This window comes from Hylaeus volcanicus, chromosome 5 (assembly GCF_026283585.1).
Source record: "Hylaeus volcanicus isolate JK05 chromosome 5, UHH_iyHylVolc1.0_haploid, whole genome shotgun sequence".
Taxonomy (NCBI): Eukaryota; Metazoa; Arthropoda; class Insecta; order Hymenoptera; family Colletidae; genus Hylaeus; species Hylaeus volcanicus.
The window spans coordinates 4011568-4030456 of record NC_071980.1 but is presented as its reverse complement, the minus strand read 5'-3'; the positions used below and the strand labels follow the sequence as shown (position 1 = coordinate 4030456).

At 44.0% G+C, this 18889-nt stretch overlaps 2 protein-coding genes across 5 annotated transcripts in view; one reads left to right on the top strand and one right to left on the bottom strand.

Annotated features, from left to right (window-relative positions):
* The window catches only part of LOC128877701 (serine/threonine kinase SAD-1-like), a 49781-nt gene that overhangs the window by 16883 nt on the left and 14009 nt on the right, over window positions 1–18889 (top strand). The window contains exon 1 of one of the 2 annotated variants that reach the window (XM_054125239.1): window positions 11709–12738. The exons of the other annotated variant lie outside the window; for it this stretch is intronic. The gene's annotated coding sequence lies outside the window, so the exon portion shown is untranslated. Of the gene's footprint in view, window positions 1–11708; window positions 12739–18889 lie in introns of those variants that run through there. 2 annotated transcript variants of the gene reach the window in all.
* On the bottom strand, window positions 254–9386 carry LOC128877702 (serine/threonine-protein kinase par-1). 3 transcript variants are annotated; one of them, XM_054125241.1, is made up of 8 exons: window positions 8902–9386; window positions 6764–7039; window positions 6227–6488; window positions 5715–5997; window positions 5135–5323; window positions 3880–3998; window positions 1265–3807; window positions 254–1192 (listed from the first exon to the last, which is right to left on the bottom strand). In XM_054125241.1, the coding sequence occupies exons 2-7, from the start codon at window positions 6827–6829 to the stop codon at window positions 2321–2323; spliced, it is 2406 nt and encodes an 801-aa protein (XP_053981216.1). In that variant the 5' UTR covers window positions 6830–7039; window positions 8902–9386; the 3' UTR covers window positions 254–1192; window positions 1265–2320. The 3 variants fall into 3 exon arrangements, with proteins under 3 accessions (XP_053981216.1, XP_053981217.1, XP_053981219.1); XM_054125242.1 differs by having other exon boundaries at window positions 9119–9386; XM_054125244.1 differs by lacking the exon at window positions 8902–9386 and adding an exon at window positions 8387–8871.

Here is an 18889-nt window from a genome sequence, read left to right as displayed (position 1 = left end):
TTAATTAATTCTTATCGAAAAAATTCTTATCGAAGACAATTATACTTTGCGAGTGCGACTGTGTATTTATGGGGTTCGTATCGACTATGAGGTCGCGAATCGGAGAAGTATTTTTAGCCCTTCTGATTTCGTTCTCGGCGAATATCCGTTTTTAGCATCATACATCACAGTGACATAAAATTCTGGAAATTCATTTTTCAATGATGTTGTGTAGGTGAAGTAGTTAGACAACATAGTGGGGATAATCACTCGGTAACCTTAAGAAACGGCCATATGACTTTAATCAGACTATACAGCATAAAAACAATAATTCATATTCCTTATCTACTTTCAGCGCTATTGTAGTTTCTACTTTCTTCCTTGCACAATATTATTTCTTTGCTCCCATTATTTCCCTCGTATGTTTACAATTTTAATTTTATGTTTTGTTCGTTATACAATTACACGAATACTCAAGACGCTTGTTTAAAGCTTGCAACTAGTTGCTACTTATTTACAGACACAATAGTAACTCGGACATAAAATCAGACGTTTACGTGAAACCTTTCTTATCATTTGCAGTATCATGTACTGCATGCAATTTTATCTTTGTCTATTTGTGGAATACAAGATAATCATCAAGTTTCTCAACTTCGGTGTAAAACTTTTCAATCTAGGACACCTTCCCTCTCTAAAGGTCGCATTATCTCGATCTCTTCAAAAGATAACGACGAGCAATCTTCCATGGGGGATAAGAGAGATTCTATTCCAAACTCCTCGAAGTCCAAGAGACCCTAGCGCCTCTTAGACAGGATTCGCTACGTAAACTTTGTACTACAAAGTCGTTCGACGTATAATCATTCCTCGTTTTAAGGATCTTATAGTATCACAATCAATTTAATTCACGGTCACATTCCGCTTGGCCACACCTTGGACTACACACGTGGAACGGGAACCTCTCACGGGTGTGCACCGTAATGTTTACATTTCAATTACGCTAATACCGCCCGTAGGACGCTCTAATCGATTACGGCGATCGGTCAATTAAATCGTCCATGGGTCTCGAGGAATCGGGAGCGCTCGATCATCCTGCGATCGAAAGGAACGATGACGATGTCGCGGAGGAAACGTGAACGTGTAGGCGTCTTCGCCTGTTCCGTGCCAATTCCCTCCGCTTGCCACTGATCGACCATCACGGATATGTAAATAGTTCCTGAAATACACGAGGCACGGTTAAAATAGGGAATAAACATTGATCGGTATCGACGTATTCGGCGATCGTTACCTTTCCTTTCTTTTTTCCAATGATTCGTCGACACCCTGTTATTGGCTACACAAGCGGCTGTGATTCATAAATTATTCAGCAGCGAGTGTACTATGCACCGCTATCAGACCTGGGCAAATTTTATTCGAAATCAAAATGGGGAACAACTGTCCGAAATAATGAATACTTTAAATAAATTATTCACGGTAGTTCGGGTACTTGGTTGTCGAAAATATCGAATATATGAAACGAGCGTTCGCGTAACAAGGTTATAATAGAAGAACCATGTACATAAATTTTCGTTTGCCAATTTAAAAATTTATTTGTCACTTAGAAAGAAGCAATTAGGAAGTTAATAATTTCTCATGGAAGTGTACAATATTTTCGTTCTTTCGTTGGTCATAGGATACGGTAGCAAAGTGTTGGACACCCTCTATGTTTGTACAAACATACAACACTATTTCAAACGTGCCCAGATCTGCCACCTACACGATGTAACGTACGAAGGAACAAAAGAATCACTATAGCCGACTTGGTCGTGGCTCGTGTCCAACGAACGGATAATTCTAAACGGTACAGTTGTCTCGTACCGTTTAATACAAACTTTCTGCTACAAAGTCGTACGGCTGCCTTGTTCGAGGAGCATTTCGTCGTTCGTGCAGGACAGATTCGTTCAGTTTTCGCATATAGATTCTTCGGTTTGTTTACGTAAAATCGTTGCAACTTTGACGTAGACGAAGGTATTCCTGCTCTCCTTTTTTAACAGTGCTATGCAATCCGTGAAATTTGTCTTAGAAATGGCGCGTTTATACGTCGATTGACGAAACGAAAGTATTTTCAGCAAGTAGGTGACGTCGGGTCTCGTTGCTTCGTATCAGCCATTTTGTTCGATTAGGTAATTTTTCAGTCGTACATTCGTTCCTAGAATGACGATCGAATGGTCGTCCAGTATGCAGAAAGGTATCGTAAATATTCCATCGTAGTGGAAGAATCGCTTCCATCGAGTGCGCGTACACATGTGTCATGTTGTTAGACATCACCTCTAGCAGTGTCTGAAATGATCTAGAACACCGCTCCTCAATTGCTGACAGACCTGCTGGGGCTCTCCAGCGATCCTCGACGGGCACGTTCGGTCTTCGTGATGACGCCCTGCACGATACCGTAGTGCTCGAACGGATCCTTGCCATACCCAAAATTCTCCTCGACTCTATGATTGATCCTGGGCCTGGGAGGAGTAGACGTCCTCGTAGGAGTTACGGTAGGGCTGTTCTTCGGACTGGGAGCATTAGCAGGGGTAGAAGTCGGACTGTTCTTCGGCGTGGCGGTTGCATTCGTTGTTTGACCTGTCCCAGCGTTGTTCCCATCCGTGTTGAGACTCTGTAAGGCGTTGAAGCTTTGCATGACGAGATGCGAAGCGACGGACATCGTCAATGGATTCGCTGGTGCAAGGGGAACCTGACCAGCCGCGGATTTCTCATTTCGGGCAACTGACAAAGCGTTACTCGATTGATTTTCCACTCGTGCCGTCACCGCCGCCGCAGGCACCATTACAACGGATTGATTCTCTACTCGAGACATTGATTGGCCTACGGATCGATTCGACCTTTCGCCCCGAGCCAGCGGCGAAGTCGATTGGCCGTTCGCCTGAATCGGTAATACCGCCAGCGACCTGTCTTGCAACGAAACCGACCTCTCCGTCGGTGTGGTCGGCAGCACCGTGGTGGAGAGACTTCTCTTCGCGGCGTCTGCACGACTTCCGTTCAAGACAGGCGACGTGGGCGCTGGGAAGGGGGCAGTTTGGGAACGATGCTTTCTGGCAGGGATCTGGGGACTTCTGGGCAAACTTCGATCAGCCGCGACGCCTCCCTGCGGGACGACTCGATCTTGGAGATCAGAGTTGCCGGGAGTTTCCTCGGCGTTGGATAAATTAGGGCTGAAGCCACCGCTGGTTGTGGGGAATGACGGGTCGTCTCGAGGACCGTTCAGACCGTTCAACGGCGAACTATTGACCTGGCCGTTTCGGCTGACGATCGATGTGGTCTCTTCCGTGGAGGGAATCGTATTGCTCAAGGGGGGCACCAGGCCGTTGGTTCCGTTCGTGATGGCCAGATTGGGGTCGCCATTGGGGAAGCTCGCGAATCGAGCTATAGTTTTGCGCTCCTCTGCGACTTGTGGCGCAAAGGGGATCTTTCTTTCGGTGGGTTTGATGGATTGTCTCTTTCTTGCCGTGGATGTGTGCGTTCTATGCTTCTGACGTTTCGTGTCCGTAGGTTTGACGACGGGTCGTGTCTCTGGGAAGTGTCTGCCTTTCATGGTGGACGGTTCCTCGTCCTCTTCCTCGAGGAATCTTACGTCCTCGTTTAGATCCGACTCGTCCTCTTCGTATTCCTCGGCTATGGTGCTCGCTTGGATCCATTCTCTGATTCGATCCTTCTTCTTCGCTCGATCTACCGTCGTCTCGATCCCGTACGTGGTCAGGGTGTGAAGAAGTTGGTTCTTCTCCTCGAGAGAGCTGTGGAAGCTGTACATCGAGGGGCAAAGTTCGTCCCTCTCGTCGGCCCCACCTGTGCAAACGTTGAATCAATGAAGTAGATACGAGAGGCCGCGGAGTTTCTTTAATTTGGATCGATTGTTACCGTTCAAGGCCTTCTCCGCGCCTAGCTTGGCCAGCCACCTGTCCTCGAGGTATTTGTTCGCTTCCAAGACGCTGACGGGCCTCTTCTCCGCCTTAGGATCCAACAGTCGCTTGAACATTCTGGGGGGAATATTGATGAGCGTCGTTAAGCACAGCGGAAATTAGTTTTAGGGAGATTCGATGTGAACCGAGACATCTCGAATCGAGATTACGTACTTTGGGGAGCGTTAACAAGTTTTAGGAAACGTCGACCTGTCTTCGAGTCATTCGAAACGTTCAAATATTCTAATATCTTCAAGTCTATTTCAGTCTCGAGAAATGTTCAAAAAGGAACAAGAAGAAAATTCGTTTGATTTTCCAAACTAAATATCTTTAGAATGTAGATTTCTTTCTTCTCCTCTTTTCACGTTAGTATAATAGAATGACGTCGCGACGAGTACGAAGTCAGTCTCCTCTAGCGTCCTTTAAAACGTCAGCCCATTTTCTACTTCCACAGCGTGGCGTGTAGCAAACTCATCCTGAATAATTATCCCCCATTTTAATTTACATCTCTAAAGACCCAACTGTCTCGATACATTTAACGCGATACTGTTCTCTTTGGGACAATAAACTATTCATCGAGGGGAAGTGCATCCGTAATTGTCCTCGGGCTCATTTCGAATATAAACTGAAGCTGAAAGGGAGGCATCTCCTGCGGTATCGTCGTTTCACACCCCCTGACAATGCAGTCTATAATCGTCCGCGAACCCTTCTGATTATTTTGACGAGCAGAATCGATCCTGAAAAGCTCCCCACTTTTTATTAACTCCGTGTATGTATCCACAAACGAACGCTTTCAATGTCAATTTCTTTTCATTCGAGTATTTACACGGTCCGTTTTTATCGTAAAGTTTTTATTTAGAGGAACTCTATTCTCTCAAATCGACTAAATACTCATCTAGTTTCATCTTTACGCTTGTATATTTTCAACTACATCAGCGAATCTATCAGAGTCTGTCAGAGTCAGAGTCAGAGTCAGAGTCAGAGTCAGAGTCAGAGTCAGAGTCAGAGTCAGAGTCAGAGTCAGAGTCAGAGTCAGAGTCAGAGTCAGAGTCAGAGTCAGATAATATATCGCTAATCATTTCTCCTTGTTCGAGAGCATTGTCTACTATTATTTAGCGTGAATATTGCCGATCTCCGCTGAGTAGTGAATGAGCTGTCGCAATTGGGCGCTGGCGCCTGACGCTCGCCACGCGTTCGCACGATGAAGAACTGACCTCTGCGCCCGCGAGCTGATCAGCTGAAATAATTTCGGCTTCTTGGCTATGTTCAGCGTTGCGTTGTGCCAGTTCTGATATCTGGTGTATCGCGGGTCGTCCAACGCCGCCTTCTGCCACGGCAGGCATCCGGTCAGACAGACAAATAGGACAATGCCGAATTGCCAGACGTCGTGCGACGTGAGAGCTCTGAAAACGTGAAACGCGATGTACAGTCGAGGCAGGAAGAAATATAGCTGAGGCACTTGAAGCACGCTCGAGTGATTTGTTAAGCGATACCCTTGTTGGCTTACTAGTCGCCAAATGTCCTTTTCCCTGCAGAAATCGCTGTCTGTTGGCCACAGGCCTTAACCCTTTGGCTGCGAAGGCCGTGCGTATCCGTCCTCGAAAGTTAGACGCAGAGAAATGTTTAAATTCGTTGAATCGATTTTTTAAAGTATCTTAATATTTCTAGGAAAAATCGTTCCGCAGCGAAAGGGTTAATATTAGATCTAGGCTTTCTTCTCACGAATTCTTGTTTTTTTCGTATTCTTATAAAAATAACGCGATAATTGCTGGTAATGGTTTATCGTATAATTACTTGTACGTCTCGTCAGTGTCGATCTGCAATACCTCGGGCGGCGAGTAAGGTAGCCACTCGTTGTGTCGTCGCACGACGGTGTTCGCCCGCCTGGTCTCGCCGAAGTCGCATAGCTTGATCCGCGAGAAGTCGCTACGAAACACGAGGATGTTGTCGAGCTTGATGTCGCGATGCACCAGGTCGCGGCTATGTATGTGATGCACCGCTGCGGCCAATTGTCTGGCTACCCTCTTCGCGTGTAGCTCGCCCAGACCTGTCTCCGTCACGTTGGATGTCAGGTCTCCTAGAAATCGATCATCACGGGATGATAAAAAATTCTTTGATCAATGAAACAATTAATGTACAGAAGAGATCGAAAAGCTTATTCTACAAATATATATGTGCTCATTGGCTACAAGGATGAATGATGTTTATTGTTTTGGCACGAACATTCCGTGGCCTCATATTTATTTCGAATGAAGAATTGTCACGTAGGTTGATCGATACGAGTCCTGTCTACCGTGATCTCTCACCTAAAGGAGCGTACTCCTGGCTGAATACGTAGAACCCTGCGGTCTCGAAGGCCACATCGTAGGTGGTGATGATGTTCCTGTGGGCTGCCAGGTGCAGCCCGTAATGGAACTCACGAAAGAAATCCGTGATGCCTGTATATGCCTTTGGCAACGCCTTCAGCACCATTTCGGTCTGGGTGCTGCGGTGCTCGGTCAGCAGGATCTTGCCAAACCATCCTTCACCCACGATTTGCAGAATATCGAATTCATCGAGCAAATTCACCTGTCGTGGAGAAAGCACGGTTCGATTTATTCGACGTATTACCTCGATCCGCTCATTTTGCTAGTTCCACTGCAAATTCTTTGCAAGTACTAATTACTGGTAGTAATAAAATAAAATTCATGTATTTCTCTCGCGAGGCAACAAGTTTACTCGATCGAGTCGATGAAAAAATTGCGTTAGGCGCAAGCGGGCGAAGAGGCGTGGACCAATCGACGCGTAACGAGAAAAAGGGGTGGTCGCAGGGCGAGGAAGGTACGACGACGCAATCGAGTTACCTTCTCGAGCTCGAACTCTCGTATCCTGTGAATGGAGCCGCCGATGGCCTTCTTCATTAAGCTCATTCTGACGGACGGTCGTCGATCGTGGGCCGCGTGCTCGAATGAAAGCCAAAAGTCGGGGTGTGGTTGACGCAGCGATCGCGGTGCTCACATTCTGTCATTTCGCGGTGAGCGCTCGTCGATTTCGTTGGGATTTCGCGTGATTGCAGCGATCAGACCCAGTCATCGATTCTTACCCAGAACTCCCAATGTCCAGATCGGTCAGACTCGATTCTGGAAAATTGTAACAAATTGCCCGTCGATAGAACGGAACGCTGCCACAGAAGAGCGTTACCGAATGGCTTTCCAAAGTTATTAAATAATATTCCTTCGAGACCTATCTCATCACGAAATTTTTATAAATATAAAAGAAAGTAAAACCTAGATTCAACTCATCGCTAACGCAGTAATAATTAATGGAGAAAATTTTGTCGGTCCCCTGGTGTTCATTACAACCAAGTTCGATCGTAGCCGTATCGATTTTAGAAAATTGAAACGAATTGGTCGAGTGGAATTCAACGCTGCGACAATAGAGTATCATTATGTCGCGTTACAACCCTTCAAATTCATACGTAGAGAAATAGTTCGATTGTGGAATATTGCAACCGGCGCGGCGAGTGCTATTAAAAGGCAGCGTGAGGGTACTAAATGTTGTTTTCCTCTGTGCATTCATTTGCTCTTTCTTTGGTTTCATTTTAACGCGACCAGAATTCGAATTTCGGTGAAACGTTGCTGGCGCCGTTCTACGACAACCAGATTCCGTCGAGAATTGACGCGTTTGCCAAAAGCTCGGGTCAACGAGGGAGGGATAAGTTTGTCGAAAGTCACTTAAATCGCGATCACGCGCGCTTCGGTCGCGCAAAGCGAAAGCGTAAGTTTTAGATAATGCGCCCTTTGTGCCAAGGCAGGCTAACGACGACGTTTTCACGGAGTTACACAAAGCCCGTGGGCGCTCGAAAAGTGTCGCGGGCATTCATGAATGAAGAGAAAAACGTTCTGTGAATGATGCCTTGCCGACAGGAGAGGGTGGGAGACTGCTACTACGACTCCCAAGGAAAAAAATACTTCGAACCGCGATGTATCGCGTTGGAGGTGAAAAGAATCACCCTGTCGTTTGATGTTCAACTACTTCCGATGGAGGAAACGCGGTTTCGCGATGCTGAAGCATCGGGGGGTTATGAAACATTCATGCCAACGTGGGGATGAGTCGAGAAAGGTCTGAGCATGTTGGGGAAAGATACTGCTAATACATCAAGGTGTCGAAGAATGGGAACAAATAATGCGTTTCATCCAATATTAATTGAAGAAGACGTCAGTTCTTCTTCGCTTCTCGTTGCAATCTCGAGGTATACGATCTTTCGACTATATGCGGTTACTTTACGAGTGAAGAGAAGATATCATAAATATCGAAAAGAAAAACTTAACGCAACCGTGAAAGATTTGCTGGAAGATTAACGATTACTCTTACATACTCGAAGTAATATTCATGCTCGACATTAGTCAACGCAATTTGTGAAAGGCTGATTTCCCTATCGATTGGCATGGATTTTTAACAACAGGCAAACGAGGGCATAGTCTTACCGGGGTATTGTGAAAAGATCGGTGTTATTCTGGAGTACACGTGCCGCGGATAAAAATAACGCCACGGACTCTGGGTCGTAATTCGTGGTTTGCACTTTATTGCTCTAAATATGTCGTTTCTGTATAATTCATCGACACAGGCTGTTTCCTCTGTATAGATCTTAAGCCAGTATTTTTGATCCGCGATAATTGTTGCGCAATTTGGAAAACGAAACGCCGCAAATCTCGGCCGGCACAGACGAACCTCTTCATCCGCCAAATTACGCTGACTATATCGCTCGCATGTTCACCGGAGATTCGTCCCCTTTCTCTAACCGTTTGCTGCGAACTCGATTATTTTAAACAACGGGGACAATGTAATCCGCGCGTCGACGAATTAAACGAAACGAAAGCGAACTTTATCTTTTAACTGCGATTGAGGACAATTTTGTACAGGGAATAAAAGGAATCAATTCTTAACTACTCCTTAAACGAACATGTCTGCTCTATTCTAATAATTTCAAATTAAATTTTACCTTCGCTCGGCGTTGAAACGTTTTAAGTACTCCAACAAAAGAAAAATGAAAAGATTATACGTATACTTCGTTTCTCCAGAAATCGGTACCCTCGCGCAGTATGATCTACGAGTATCACTTTATCGTTCGTTATCACAGCATCGTGATCACTTGGTTATCACTTTCCGCGGGGGCCGACACGATTCCCAAGAGTCACCTCGAACTTTCGTTCACTCACACGGGCACTCCTGTCGGGGCACTTCGTTCCAAGAATTCCCGGGCCACGATTAATCCACGGAAATGTCACCAGCCCATCGAGAGACACTTGGATCCGTCGGATCGCGATTTCGACGGACAAACGAGGCCGAGAAGCTCTCGTCGGTCGAGCTCGGGAAACGTTAGACGCGAACGTGTTACGAGCCCGAAACTATGTCCGTCGGGAATTGTGATTTTACAGCGACTCCGGTGTTCGCTGCAGTCTTCGAGTGTCTGCAGTATTTATAAAACACCGACCGGAAAGCGCGACTGGCGAGCTGATTTTGGCGCCGAGCCGGCTTGGCCGCGCGCTGACGCCCCGCGACGCGGACGCCGTCGTCGACGACGATCCACGAATCCTATAGGACAACATTCTCTAAACTCTTTTAACCACCGAACTCCTCTCGCCGCCAGACGTAGCTATTCACATGGCATCAGGCATTTAGACATTTAAAACGAAAAACGTGTGTTTAATGAAAAATTGCGGGGCTGGCCAAACTGACGCTTTGTTCAATTTCAAACTATACAATATTCCTACTTAATGGGGGTAACGTGTTGTGTGTCACGCTAAGTCATAGGAACATCAAGCTTTACTTTAAACTCGGATCAAGCGTCGCGTGGTGCGCAAGCTAAATGCGCGGTATTTAACTTAGCACTAACAAAATGCACGTGTCAACGGCCACCTGATACTTTTTAATGGAACAGCAGCGTGGATTGGAAATAAGTATGCGAGAATTTAACGGGGTGATATATCACCGCAGAAGTCTCGAGGGGTAAAGCAACAAAAGAATTAGAGATTCGAACTGCCACGTGGCCTTGGTGACACAGTGCTCCCATTTTTTTTTTCTTTCAAAAACTCGAGACTTCTGGCTCGAGAAAAACAGAATTTACCGCCTGTCCTTGGGAAGAATGAACGAGCTGGCGATCCACGATCGTCGTAGACCCAGGAATCCTATAAAGAAATGGCGAAAATGGCACGCGTCTCGCGTGCTCTCGTTCGCTCGGGCTTCGAGTTTCACATTTTTGCACGGAACCGCGTGGTCTAGGAAATGGTCGAAGGTGTATCTCTTGGCTCTCGGGAAATTTATGCGTCTGCGTCGCGGCACGATGAGCTTTCTGCGTGTTTTATGAGAACGATGACTAACACGCGAGTTATTTTCACCGTGGAAACAGTGTATTCGGGAAGGGACGGGACAAAGGGTGGAAACGTTTCGCCGAAGGGAATAAGAAGAATCAGACACGGTGATCGAATTGAAAATTTACAGATTGGTTCATTTTATTCGGGAGTAGTCTAATCTAGCATTGCTTTAGTCAACAACGTATACAAGTATCGAATGAATGAATGATAAAAGAAACAAAGCCACTAAATCTTATTTATATTAATAGCCTGCGGGAGTACAATTCGGGTCGATTGCGTGGCATTTGCGGAATTTGTCTAGCCCAATTTCGGCGAACGTATAGTCATGCGACTCGTCAGTGAATAAGAATACTCTTAGCGTATACATGTAAGAAGAGTTTCGATGATTCTTTAATTCCCAATTAAGACAAACGCGTGTACGTTTGTTCTGGAATATGTTGATATTGGATAATACCGTTCCTTCTTAAATCAATATAAATTGTCATGTCACGCTTATGCAATTAATAGTAGTATAATTAATATCGTGGTAACGACGGAATCTGCTTGCACGACCGTGTACGCTACCGACATCTATCGGGATTTCGTTGAACAGTCTCCTCTCGCCCTCTTTGAGGATGCTTCTCAACCTCGATGCCTTCATTGACTCAGTCGATAACTCTGCGGTCTCATCCGTTGTATTCAGTGATATCTATTGTAGCAAACAGTTCTAGATACGAACAACGAAGGAACCTCTAAACTATTGTCATTTGAAACCTTTCATTTGATCATCTTTTATTTTTTCGAAACAGTATGTATAGTTATTTATCCTTAATACATATTTAATACTTAAACATACATCTATAAAGGTCCTGTACATTCATCTTTACATTACATACAGTAAAAGTATATCACTTTTCAAATTAGTCTTCTTCTGTTAGTTCATCCTTGTTGAAAAATTAAACTACATAAGTAAACAAATAAAACATTAAAATAGTATAACGGGGTCCGAAGAAGTATTTTCATACCACCATAAACAGTAGAAACCTTCAAGTGTTCCTATTACGTTGTCCTTAAAGTTTCTTTCGCGAGTCGCATTCAATTATTTTCCGTGGCAGTGTTTATACAAATAGACGATCTAATTTCTTAGACATTGATGCTGTAACTCCAATGGAGCGAAATGAATTGTACACAATTTTGTAACGTAACATAAAACATAAAATATTGTGTATGTATCAAGTATTAATAAAAGGAAAGAAACTTTTGGGACAACCTAACATTTAAATCTTTCACTCCATATATTTGTACAGACTACACCAGCTCAGCCCGAAACGAATTGTTGCGTTTCGAATTTACGCGCCGCCGCGCAGGTAGGCGTGGTGTCCCCCACGCGCCACCAGAGAGCGTCACCGCGACCGTGTGAACTCGATGCTAGTCGCTCGCAGCTCGCAGTCGGGCGCGTACGTTGTCTCAGCTTTTCCGTGTCACGGTGTCGCGAGCGCGTCTGTTGTCGACGCTCGCGGTGCTCCGTCGAGGTTTTATCTAATCGTTGGAGGAGAATTAAATTCCGCGAGTGTGCGAGTCACCGGTCGCGCGAGTGATCGAGCGTGCGTGGCGTGCGTGGCGTGCGCGAGATCGAAACGGTCGGCCCGGGTCCGTCGAACGAGGAAGATCAACGAGCCCACGGTGAGAGACAGAGAGAGCGAAAACAGTGGGGGAGCGAGAGGCCGAGTCGTTGGAGCGACAGAGTGGGAACGATACGGACAGAAACGAGACGAGGCTAGAAGTGTGTCGGGGCACTTCGTCGAGGAAGGAGCAGGGAAATCTTCCTTTTCCTCTTCGTACGGCCTGGATCGAAGGGTCAGAGGGGTTGCGGGTGGGTGGGGTGCCCGAAAAGCCAGAAGACAGCCTCGCGAGGGAAGAGGTAACTAACTCGTTGTGCGAAGGGTGTACTGCACGCAGCTACAAAGATCGCCTTACGAGTGTTGCTATTGGTCATTTAGTTTGTGACACGAAATTTTAACTAACAGTGAAGTAACCTCTGCTAAAAGTTTGTATCGTCGCATCCGAATTCCATTCAGTGACGATCTCTCCGGCTCTACGGTATGCACGAGTCCGTGCGTGGGAAAGAGTACCGTGTCGACTAACGATAGTGCAAGAAAGAGACGGTGCAGTGCCGTGTAAACATACATCCTATTGCCGTGAGTGCGTGCGCGAGTGCGTTCAGCGACAACTTAAACGTCGTCTCGTTGTCGTTGTTCGTCGTGGTTGGTAGAGAGTTTTGTTCGAAGCTACACATCTTCGTTCAACTGGAACCAGGGAGAGCAAACGTGACGTGAAAATCGGCCGAGCAACGGGTCTCAGGTGCCGTGGCATCAATCATCGGCGGCATTCGGGCACGCGTATAAACCTTTATCACAAATGACAGTCCATCGAACTAGAGGCCAAGTTAGCCGCTGGCTGGATTCGTTTGTCTAGCTGGCTTCCAGGTTGGTACCTTGATGTTGTTTATTATAAACTTTAGCCGTGTACGAAACGCGAGCATAAACGTGCTTAAAACGTAGAAATTAAACCGAGGCTTCGCGTATACGACTTCGTTGAATCAGAAAACGAAGAGTGCTAAGTTTTCTCAAGATCGGTACTTTTGGTTTTGAAGTTCGGTAGGAAGTAGATCGTGTTGAGAAATGGTCCCCGGATCTTAAGAGGTATAACCATTATTCGGCTAAGGCACTCCTGAAAACCTCGTGCGTACCTCCTGAACACCTCGAACACACGGTACATGTCTAGCGGACTGAGCGGTAGGTCTGTTTGTGTATTTTATTCAACGGTACATTTAGTGGACTCTTCTGTAAAAATGGCTGCTGACGTCTCTTTGTATATCATCTCACTCCCACTCGCTCGTCTTTCGAACATTAGGCCTTAGCCTTACAGTACCTTCTATGCGGAAATGGTCCCTGGACGGTGTATTTTCCATCGAGTTTTCTTATCCAATTTTTTGCTTTTCTTTTTTATCGCGTATGACGTTTTATTTGCGTAGGTCGACATTCATTTAGACTACAAAGTCCACACAAAAAATACAAATACCTCTTACTTCACGCGAACGCAAAATATACTAACACATACCAGAATATATATATATATATATATAACTAATAGCTATTTATTCAATCAGTTTCTTTATTCGCGCTTTCTGAAATGCCACGACTCCAAATTTACAAGAAACAAGAGTTGCCATATCTCGTTTCGTAACGTAGTGTTGGGTTGATGGCGAAGTTTTGTCTGGAAACATCGACCGTTGGAGAGAAAATTAGGTTCGGAACCATTATCAGGAAAATTATGGCAACAAGGTTGTTTCCGTCCCTTTATTATTTTTAATGAGTAAAGTGTACCGGAATTTCGTTAACGTTGCGCTCGCGGCGGACAGGTTTAACTATCAACCGATACGTGATTCGTTTATAAACATTCGCGACCTACCCTGCACGACACAATGCGATAGTTGCGTGCATACGATAAAGGCAAATAACAAAGCGCCGAGTCGTTATCGTTTCGGACACCCGTTGCATTTCAACCCTCTCATCTCCCTTGTAACCATATGGGTACATGCGTTAAAAATTATTTGGTATAATATTACTCTCTATATTTAGAAATCTGTGAATGTGTATTGGTTATTTACAATTTTGTTTAATTATGGTAGCACATATTTCGAGTTAATTATAAGTTTCGCGATGAAATGGAATGTATTGTCGTCGTGTAAGCGTTACTTAAGAAAAATTCGTTTTCCAAGAAAGTTTTCCGACGTGTTTACTTTTAAAGATGAGAAACCTTGGTGACCTTGAAACGCTAGGCGTAGGCAAATGTCGAACTTTCCAACGTTGAAAGTTTCTTTCAAAATGTGTGCTACTCGTTTTAAGATTCACAATTACCGAGTTGGCTGCGTGTGCTGGAGGATACTTACGCGTTCTTTTTGATTCAGGTCACCGGGCGGAGGTTTCGTTCCTCATAGTCGAAGAATAATTCTCTCCGAATAATTCCACGCGATTTTTCTTTCTTTTCATTTTTTTGTGTACAGTTGGAAAAAGAATTTTCGTTTGGTTTCCTTTTTAATTAAAAATCTTTTCGTGTAACTTTGTTAGGGTGAATCTTGCCATCGACCGGTTCCATTTAAAATTTCGTCTATAACTGGCTGAAACTATTGAGCATGAAGTTGCCGTGTAGAAGCATCGTATCGAAAAACGCACGTCTAACCTCGTTCTCGGAACTGGGTAAAATATGCCATTTGAATAGTGAATAGTGAATAGTTTACGTTATTTGCAAGTCTAATCCATTATCGTTTAAATCGGATGCATTTCGTTTGTGTCGTAAAAGTGGAGGTTTTATTTGAAGTAAATTCATTCAGACCCGGACACCATTCGACATGGAGGTATTTGAATTTCTATTTTAAGTATGTACCAGACACCAAAGTGAATGCAACTGAAATAGTACGTCGAACGTAGATGGAAACTCAAAAACCAACACGTTCACATAGTAGGAAAGAATATAATTAGATTTTATTTCGGTGATGAATTTCCAATGCGTAGGATCGTTGCATACATTCGTTTCTTTTTTAATGCGGCGAGTAAAAACGTCGAATAAAATATAAAGCAAGAAAATAAAGATCTACCCAACTCTGACGCGATGTATCGCAAAACGCCTGCGCGAGGACTTTCTCAAGCCCGTTTAATTAATAGTGGATCGGACCAAGGATAACGTGGATCCATTTGACCGGAAGCAAACGGAAGATTCGTGGAGTCTTTAGAAAGAAAATAAAAAAAAAAAGAAACGAGTGACCCACGATATTTCGTTGGACAGGTTAACGAACCGGGTAGACCGCTGAAATGTTAATGTCTTATTACGTCATGTTCGTTTACCGTCGCCAGAGAAAGGGGTCAAAGAAGACGGAAGGAAAGGGAGGAGGAAAAGAGTGCGAGACGACTAAAAATGGCGTGGCACGGTACACCATCATCTCACGGATACGGATTACAGAGTCTCCACTTCGATCGTCCTTCTTTCTCCCTCTCCTTTCGTCTCGTTGCCTGTGTCTCTCGCTCCGGATATCGCGGAATGCACGTATGCACTTCGTTGCATTCAGGGATGGGCAAAATTCGCATTCAGATAGACTTCGTGGAACGAATAAATGATAAACAAGGAGGGCCATTTTTCTCTTCCTGTTTGTCGAAATACTTTCGAGACCAAACCACGGATTTTTATGTTTATTTAAATGATTCACAATATCCGGTCGCAACTTGTGAAAATTGTTCTTTCTCTATGGCGTCAGGAATACGCGGAGAAAATGTTTTAATCGTTCGCAATTATTCTTACCGCGATCATGACTGAGTATCAGCTGGTTGTTTTTGCCCGATGCGGTTTTAGAGATTTCTGTGCGTGGCATACATTCGGTATCTTTCACGTATTGAAAACGCTCCGAAGAACTTGGTAACGGTACGCCAGTGCTACCTGTTACGCACCCGTGGCGATGCGTTTACATTACGCACTACCATTGGTTATCGCCTCTTAAATCGGGGATTGCATGGAACACCATGCGTACACTAAATCCCGTTCATCCTACTTTTACGGGCTGTTGTAACGTACTTGTAACATCTGCGATAGGCCTCCATTTTCTTTTCTTTTTTATTTCATATTCGAACAGTCCATAACGATATCTGTTTCAAATCTACGTGCATTTACACACGTGAGCTCCGAGCACATGTAACATCGCGGCTTGCCTTGGCTCCTCGGAGTCAAGACGCAGAAAATGAACTCCTTGCTAAAAGTCAAATGAATTACAATACACCGAGTCCATTTAATTTCCCGTTACTAGAGAACTGTTTATGAGTTTCCCGTCCTTGTACTTTGTTTACATTAAGTGCGACACAGTATTCACTTATCTATAGCGACATTTTTGTCCGATGAGTAGTTGCAGCGATGAACATATAAACGCGTTATCTTGAACGCGATACGCGATCGACGATAAAGCAGAAAACCTAAAGAAGACGGTACGGACGCGTGTGTGTGGTTTTCGCGACGGTATCGTGCGTCAATGCGCTCTCGAGAAGTTGGTGATTAATCCATTCGTGTTGCATTACGTAGAAGTAGGCAACGCGTTATTCATTTCGCTTATTTATTGCCGGCACGGCACGCCACGCGACTCGTTGGCATTTTACGCGTAGGAGATATCGACGGGAATGAAAATTCACAGAAAACCGTGGCTTCGGTTCCTGCCGAGACGCGCTCGTCGTTCGCATACGCGTGTCGTCGTCGACCTTTCCGGTAATGCCAACGAGTTCCATCAGCGAAACTTGTTTTTCGCGGTGAAATTGCTGATTAACGACAGTTTTCTTTTCCTTTCGCTCGGACAACCAACATGCATCACCGCGTACAATCTGCTCGATTTCTGGTTAATCGAGATACCAGCTAATCTGGAAGTCAATTTATCGTACCGTTGCAAAATCCCATCCTTTTCCGTTCAGTCAATCGGATATCAAATTATTTTTCTCTCTTTTAAATTGCTGTCCATTTTTTGTATATTTTACTCAAGAATTCGCTCGTAAACGAAGATCTTCCTTTTTAAGTTACGATGTTTCCTATAAAATATCACTCTGGCATCTGGTGGTATTTATAATTACATGCAAGTGACAGGTGTACCACTTTTAGATTGTGCTCTTGATAACAAAAGGTGAGAGTAAAGCAATACGAACGAGACATGAGATAAAAATATAAAAATATAAATTATCGATGATCATTGTAAAAAGAATTCCATTTAACTATACTTCAACACTAAACTTCTACTCTTCAACCTTTTTTACGTGATAATAATAATTTTTATTTTTATTATATAAGAGGGCTTAATTGAGGACGAATCGTTTAATCATTATCTGAACTATACTTGGATCGACCATTATCTTTCTCTTGTTGACTCGATATGGAAAGGAACTATTAATGATCGTGCATGTAGAACGACCATTAATATCCGATGACGGACGCTAGAAATATGTCATATTTTTTAAAACCATAATCGAACTGTACTGTAAGTTTCTACAGACATTATCTTACTGCAAGATCTTAATAGGTTGAGGTAAAATTAATTTAATTTATAGTATATTCTACAAAAACGTAGAATTCGTAGCACATTTTCGTGTATTCAAAAGCAAAGGGATAAATACCGTGTCCTTGCGGTGAAATTGACTACGAATCCTAATTGAATTACTTTGGATAATCCTACGTATGATTTCACTAGCTTGATCGGATTAGGTATCTCTGTTACCGCGTACTCAATCCAATTTACCTACGTTCACGATTATCTGTTTTCGTTGCGTGTCAGCATGTACGTCTGTTACCAATTCCGCAACCTTTCCTCAACTTTGAAATATTTCAACAGAAGAGGGTCACAGTAGAATTTAATTTTTATGCAAAGAGTCGCCGATAAACCGCGATTAATCTTCTATTCGTCGTTTGAAATTTGTGCGTAGATAAGAATTACAAATTCGTCTATCTTCGGCCGCGGTTCTGTCATTGTTGTTCTAATCTCCGACAGCTGATCGCGTTCGCGATGCACGACAAAATTGCACGGTCGATTGAAACGAGTCGATATTACGGAAACGATGATTGCGGTAATGTTCTTTTTATCGGGAGCTCGGCTCACCGATGCACGCCCAGTATGTACGTATTGCGATAAACTCGCTGCGATCGTGTCGTTTGTACGTGGTGAGCGTACACACGAGTTCACGCTTCATCCGATGTTACGCAATTGTCGGTGCGTCGATAAAATAGTTTCCGTTTACAAGGGAACTTGGAGACTTGCTCCCCTCAGAATTGCGTCAAACGTTGCATACCGAGAGTAATAGTTACCGTAACACAGTTTTCAGCGCGATCCGCAAAACAGGTGGTTGCTGCATCGAATACCTTGGACCCATTTTGTATGTTACAATATTTTTCACGCGCAAACTGTTTTTAAAGCAATCCCAGAATATTGGGATTCCTCCCATTTTCTTTCATTGGGCCTAGAATCCTAAACGAGACCCTCCTTATCGATTTCAAGAACCTCACGGTGCTTACTGCATCAATGGGACCGAGTTTTCTCCTTGAAAATTAGCAAACTTTGAAGCGTTATAGCTTGAAAACTAATAAAAATCGGATAAATACATTGAAGCTTAATGAATTGATCTTGAGAAGTACTATATCGCATGGTATAAAAAAAAATATATATAGTTCCATTTGAAAAACGAAACTTGACCATCATATCTCGTTAAATAACAAAATTAACAAAAATTCCTTTTCGCTGAAACATGAGCCTCATTTCACCGTGCAATTTTCATATTTGAAATTTTCCATTCTGCCGATAGTTTTGGAGTTAGAGCTCTGTATTACTTAGGCTAGGACACCTTGTATGTTTCTCAGATACTCATCCCCCTCGCTGCGAGCCCATTCATATTTCTTTTGCCCGTAGTTTCGCCCGAGTAGCCCCGACCACCGGTGTAATATGATTCGAACCGATTGATACGCTTCTGTCGAGTGATTTTTTTTTTCTCGGACCTCTTTCTCCTTCACTATCTATCCTTTTCTACATTCGACGCTCGACTCGAGTCATGTGTAAACACATAAGAA

Bases quoted from the DNA above. Each gene is read 5' to 3' on its own strand.
- LOC128877702 (XM_054125241.1), bottom strand. From the start codon at position 6,829: ATGAGCTTAATGAAGAAGGCCATCGGCGGCTCCATTCACAGGATACGA. The intron at 5,324-5,714 runs GTAATTATACGA...TCACGTTTTCAG, and splicing joins GACACTGACGAGACGTACAA to AGCTCTCACGTCGCACGACG. The intron at 3,999-5,134 runs GTCAGTTCTTCA...TATTCCCCCCAG, and splicing joins ATCAGCTCGCGGGCGCAGAG to AATGTTCAAGCGACTGTTGG.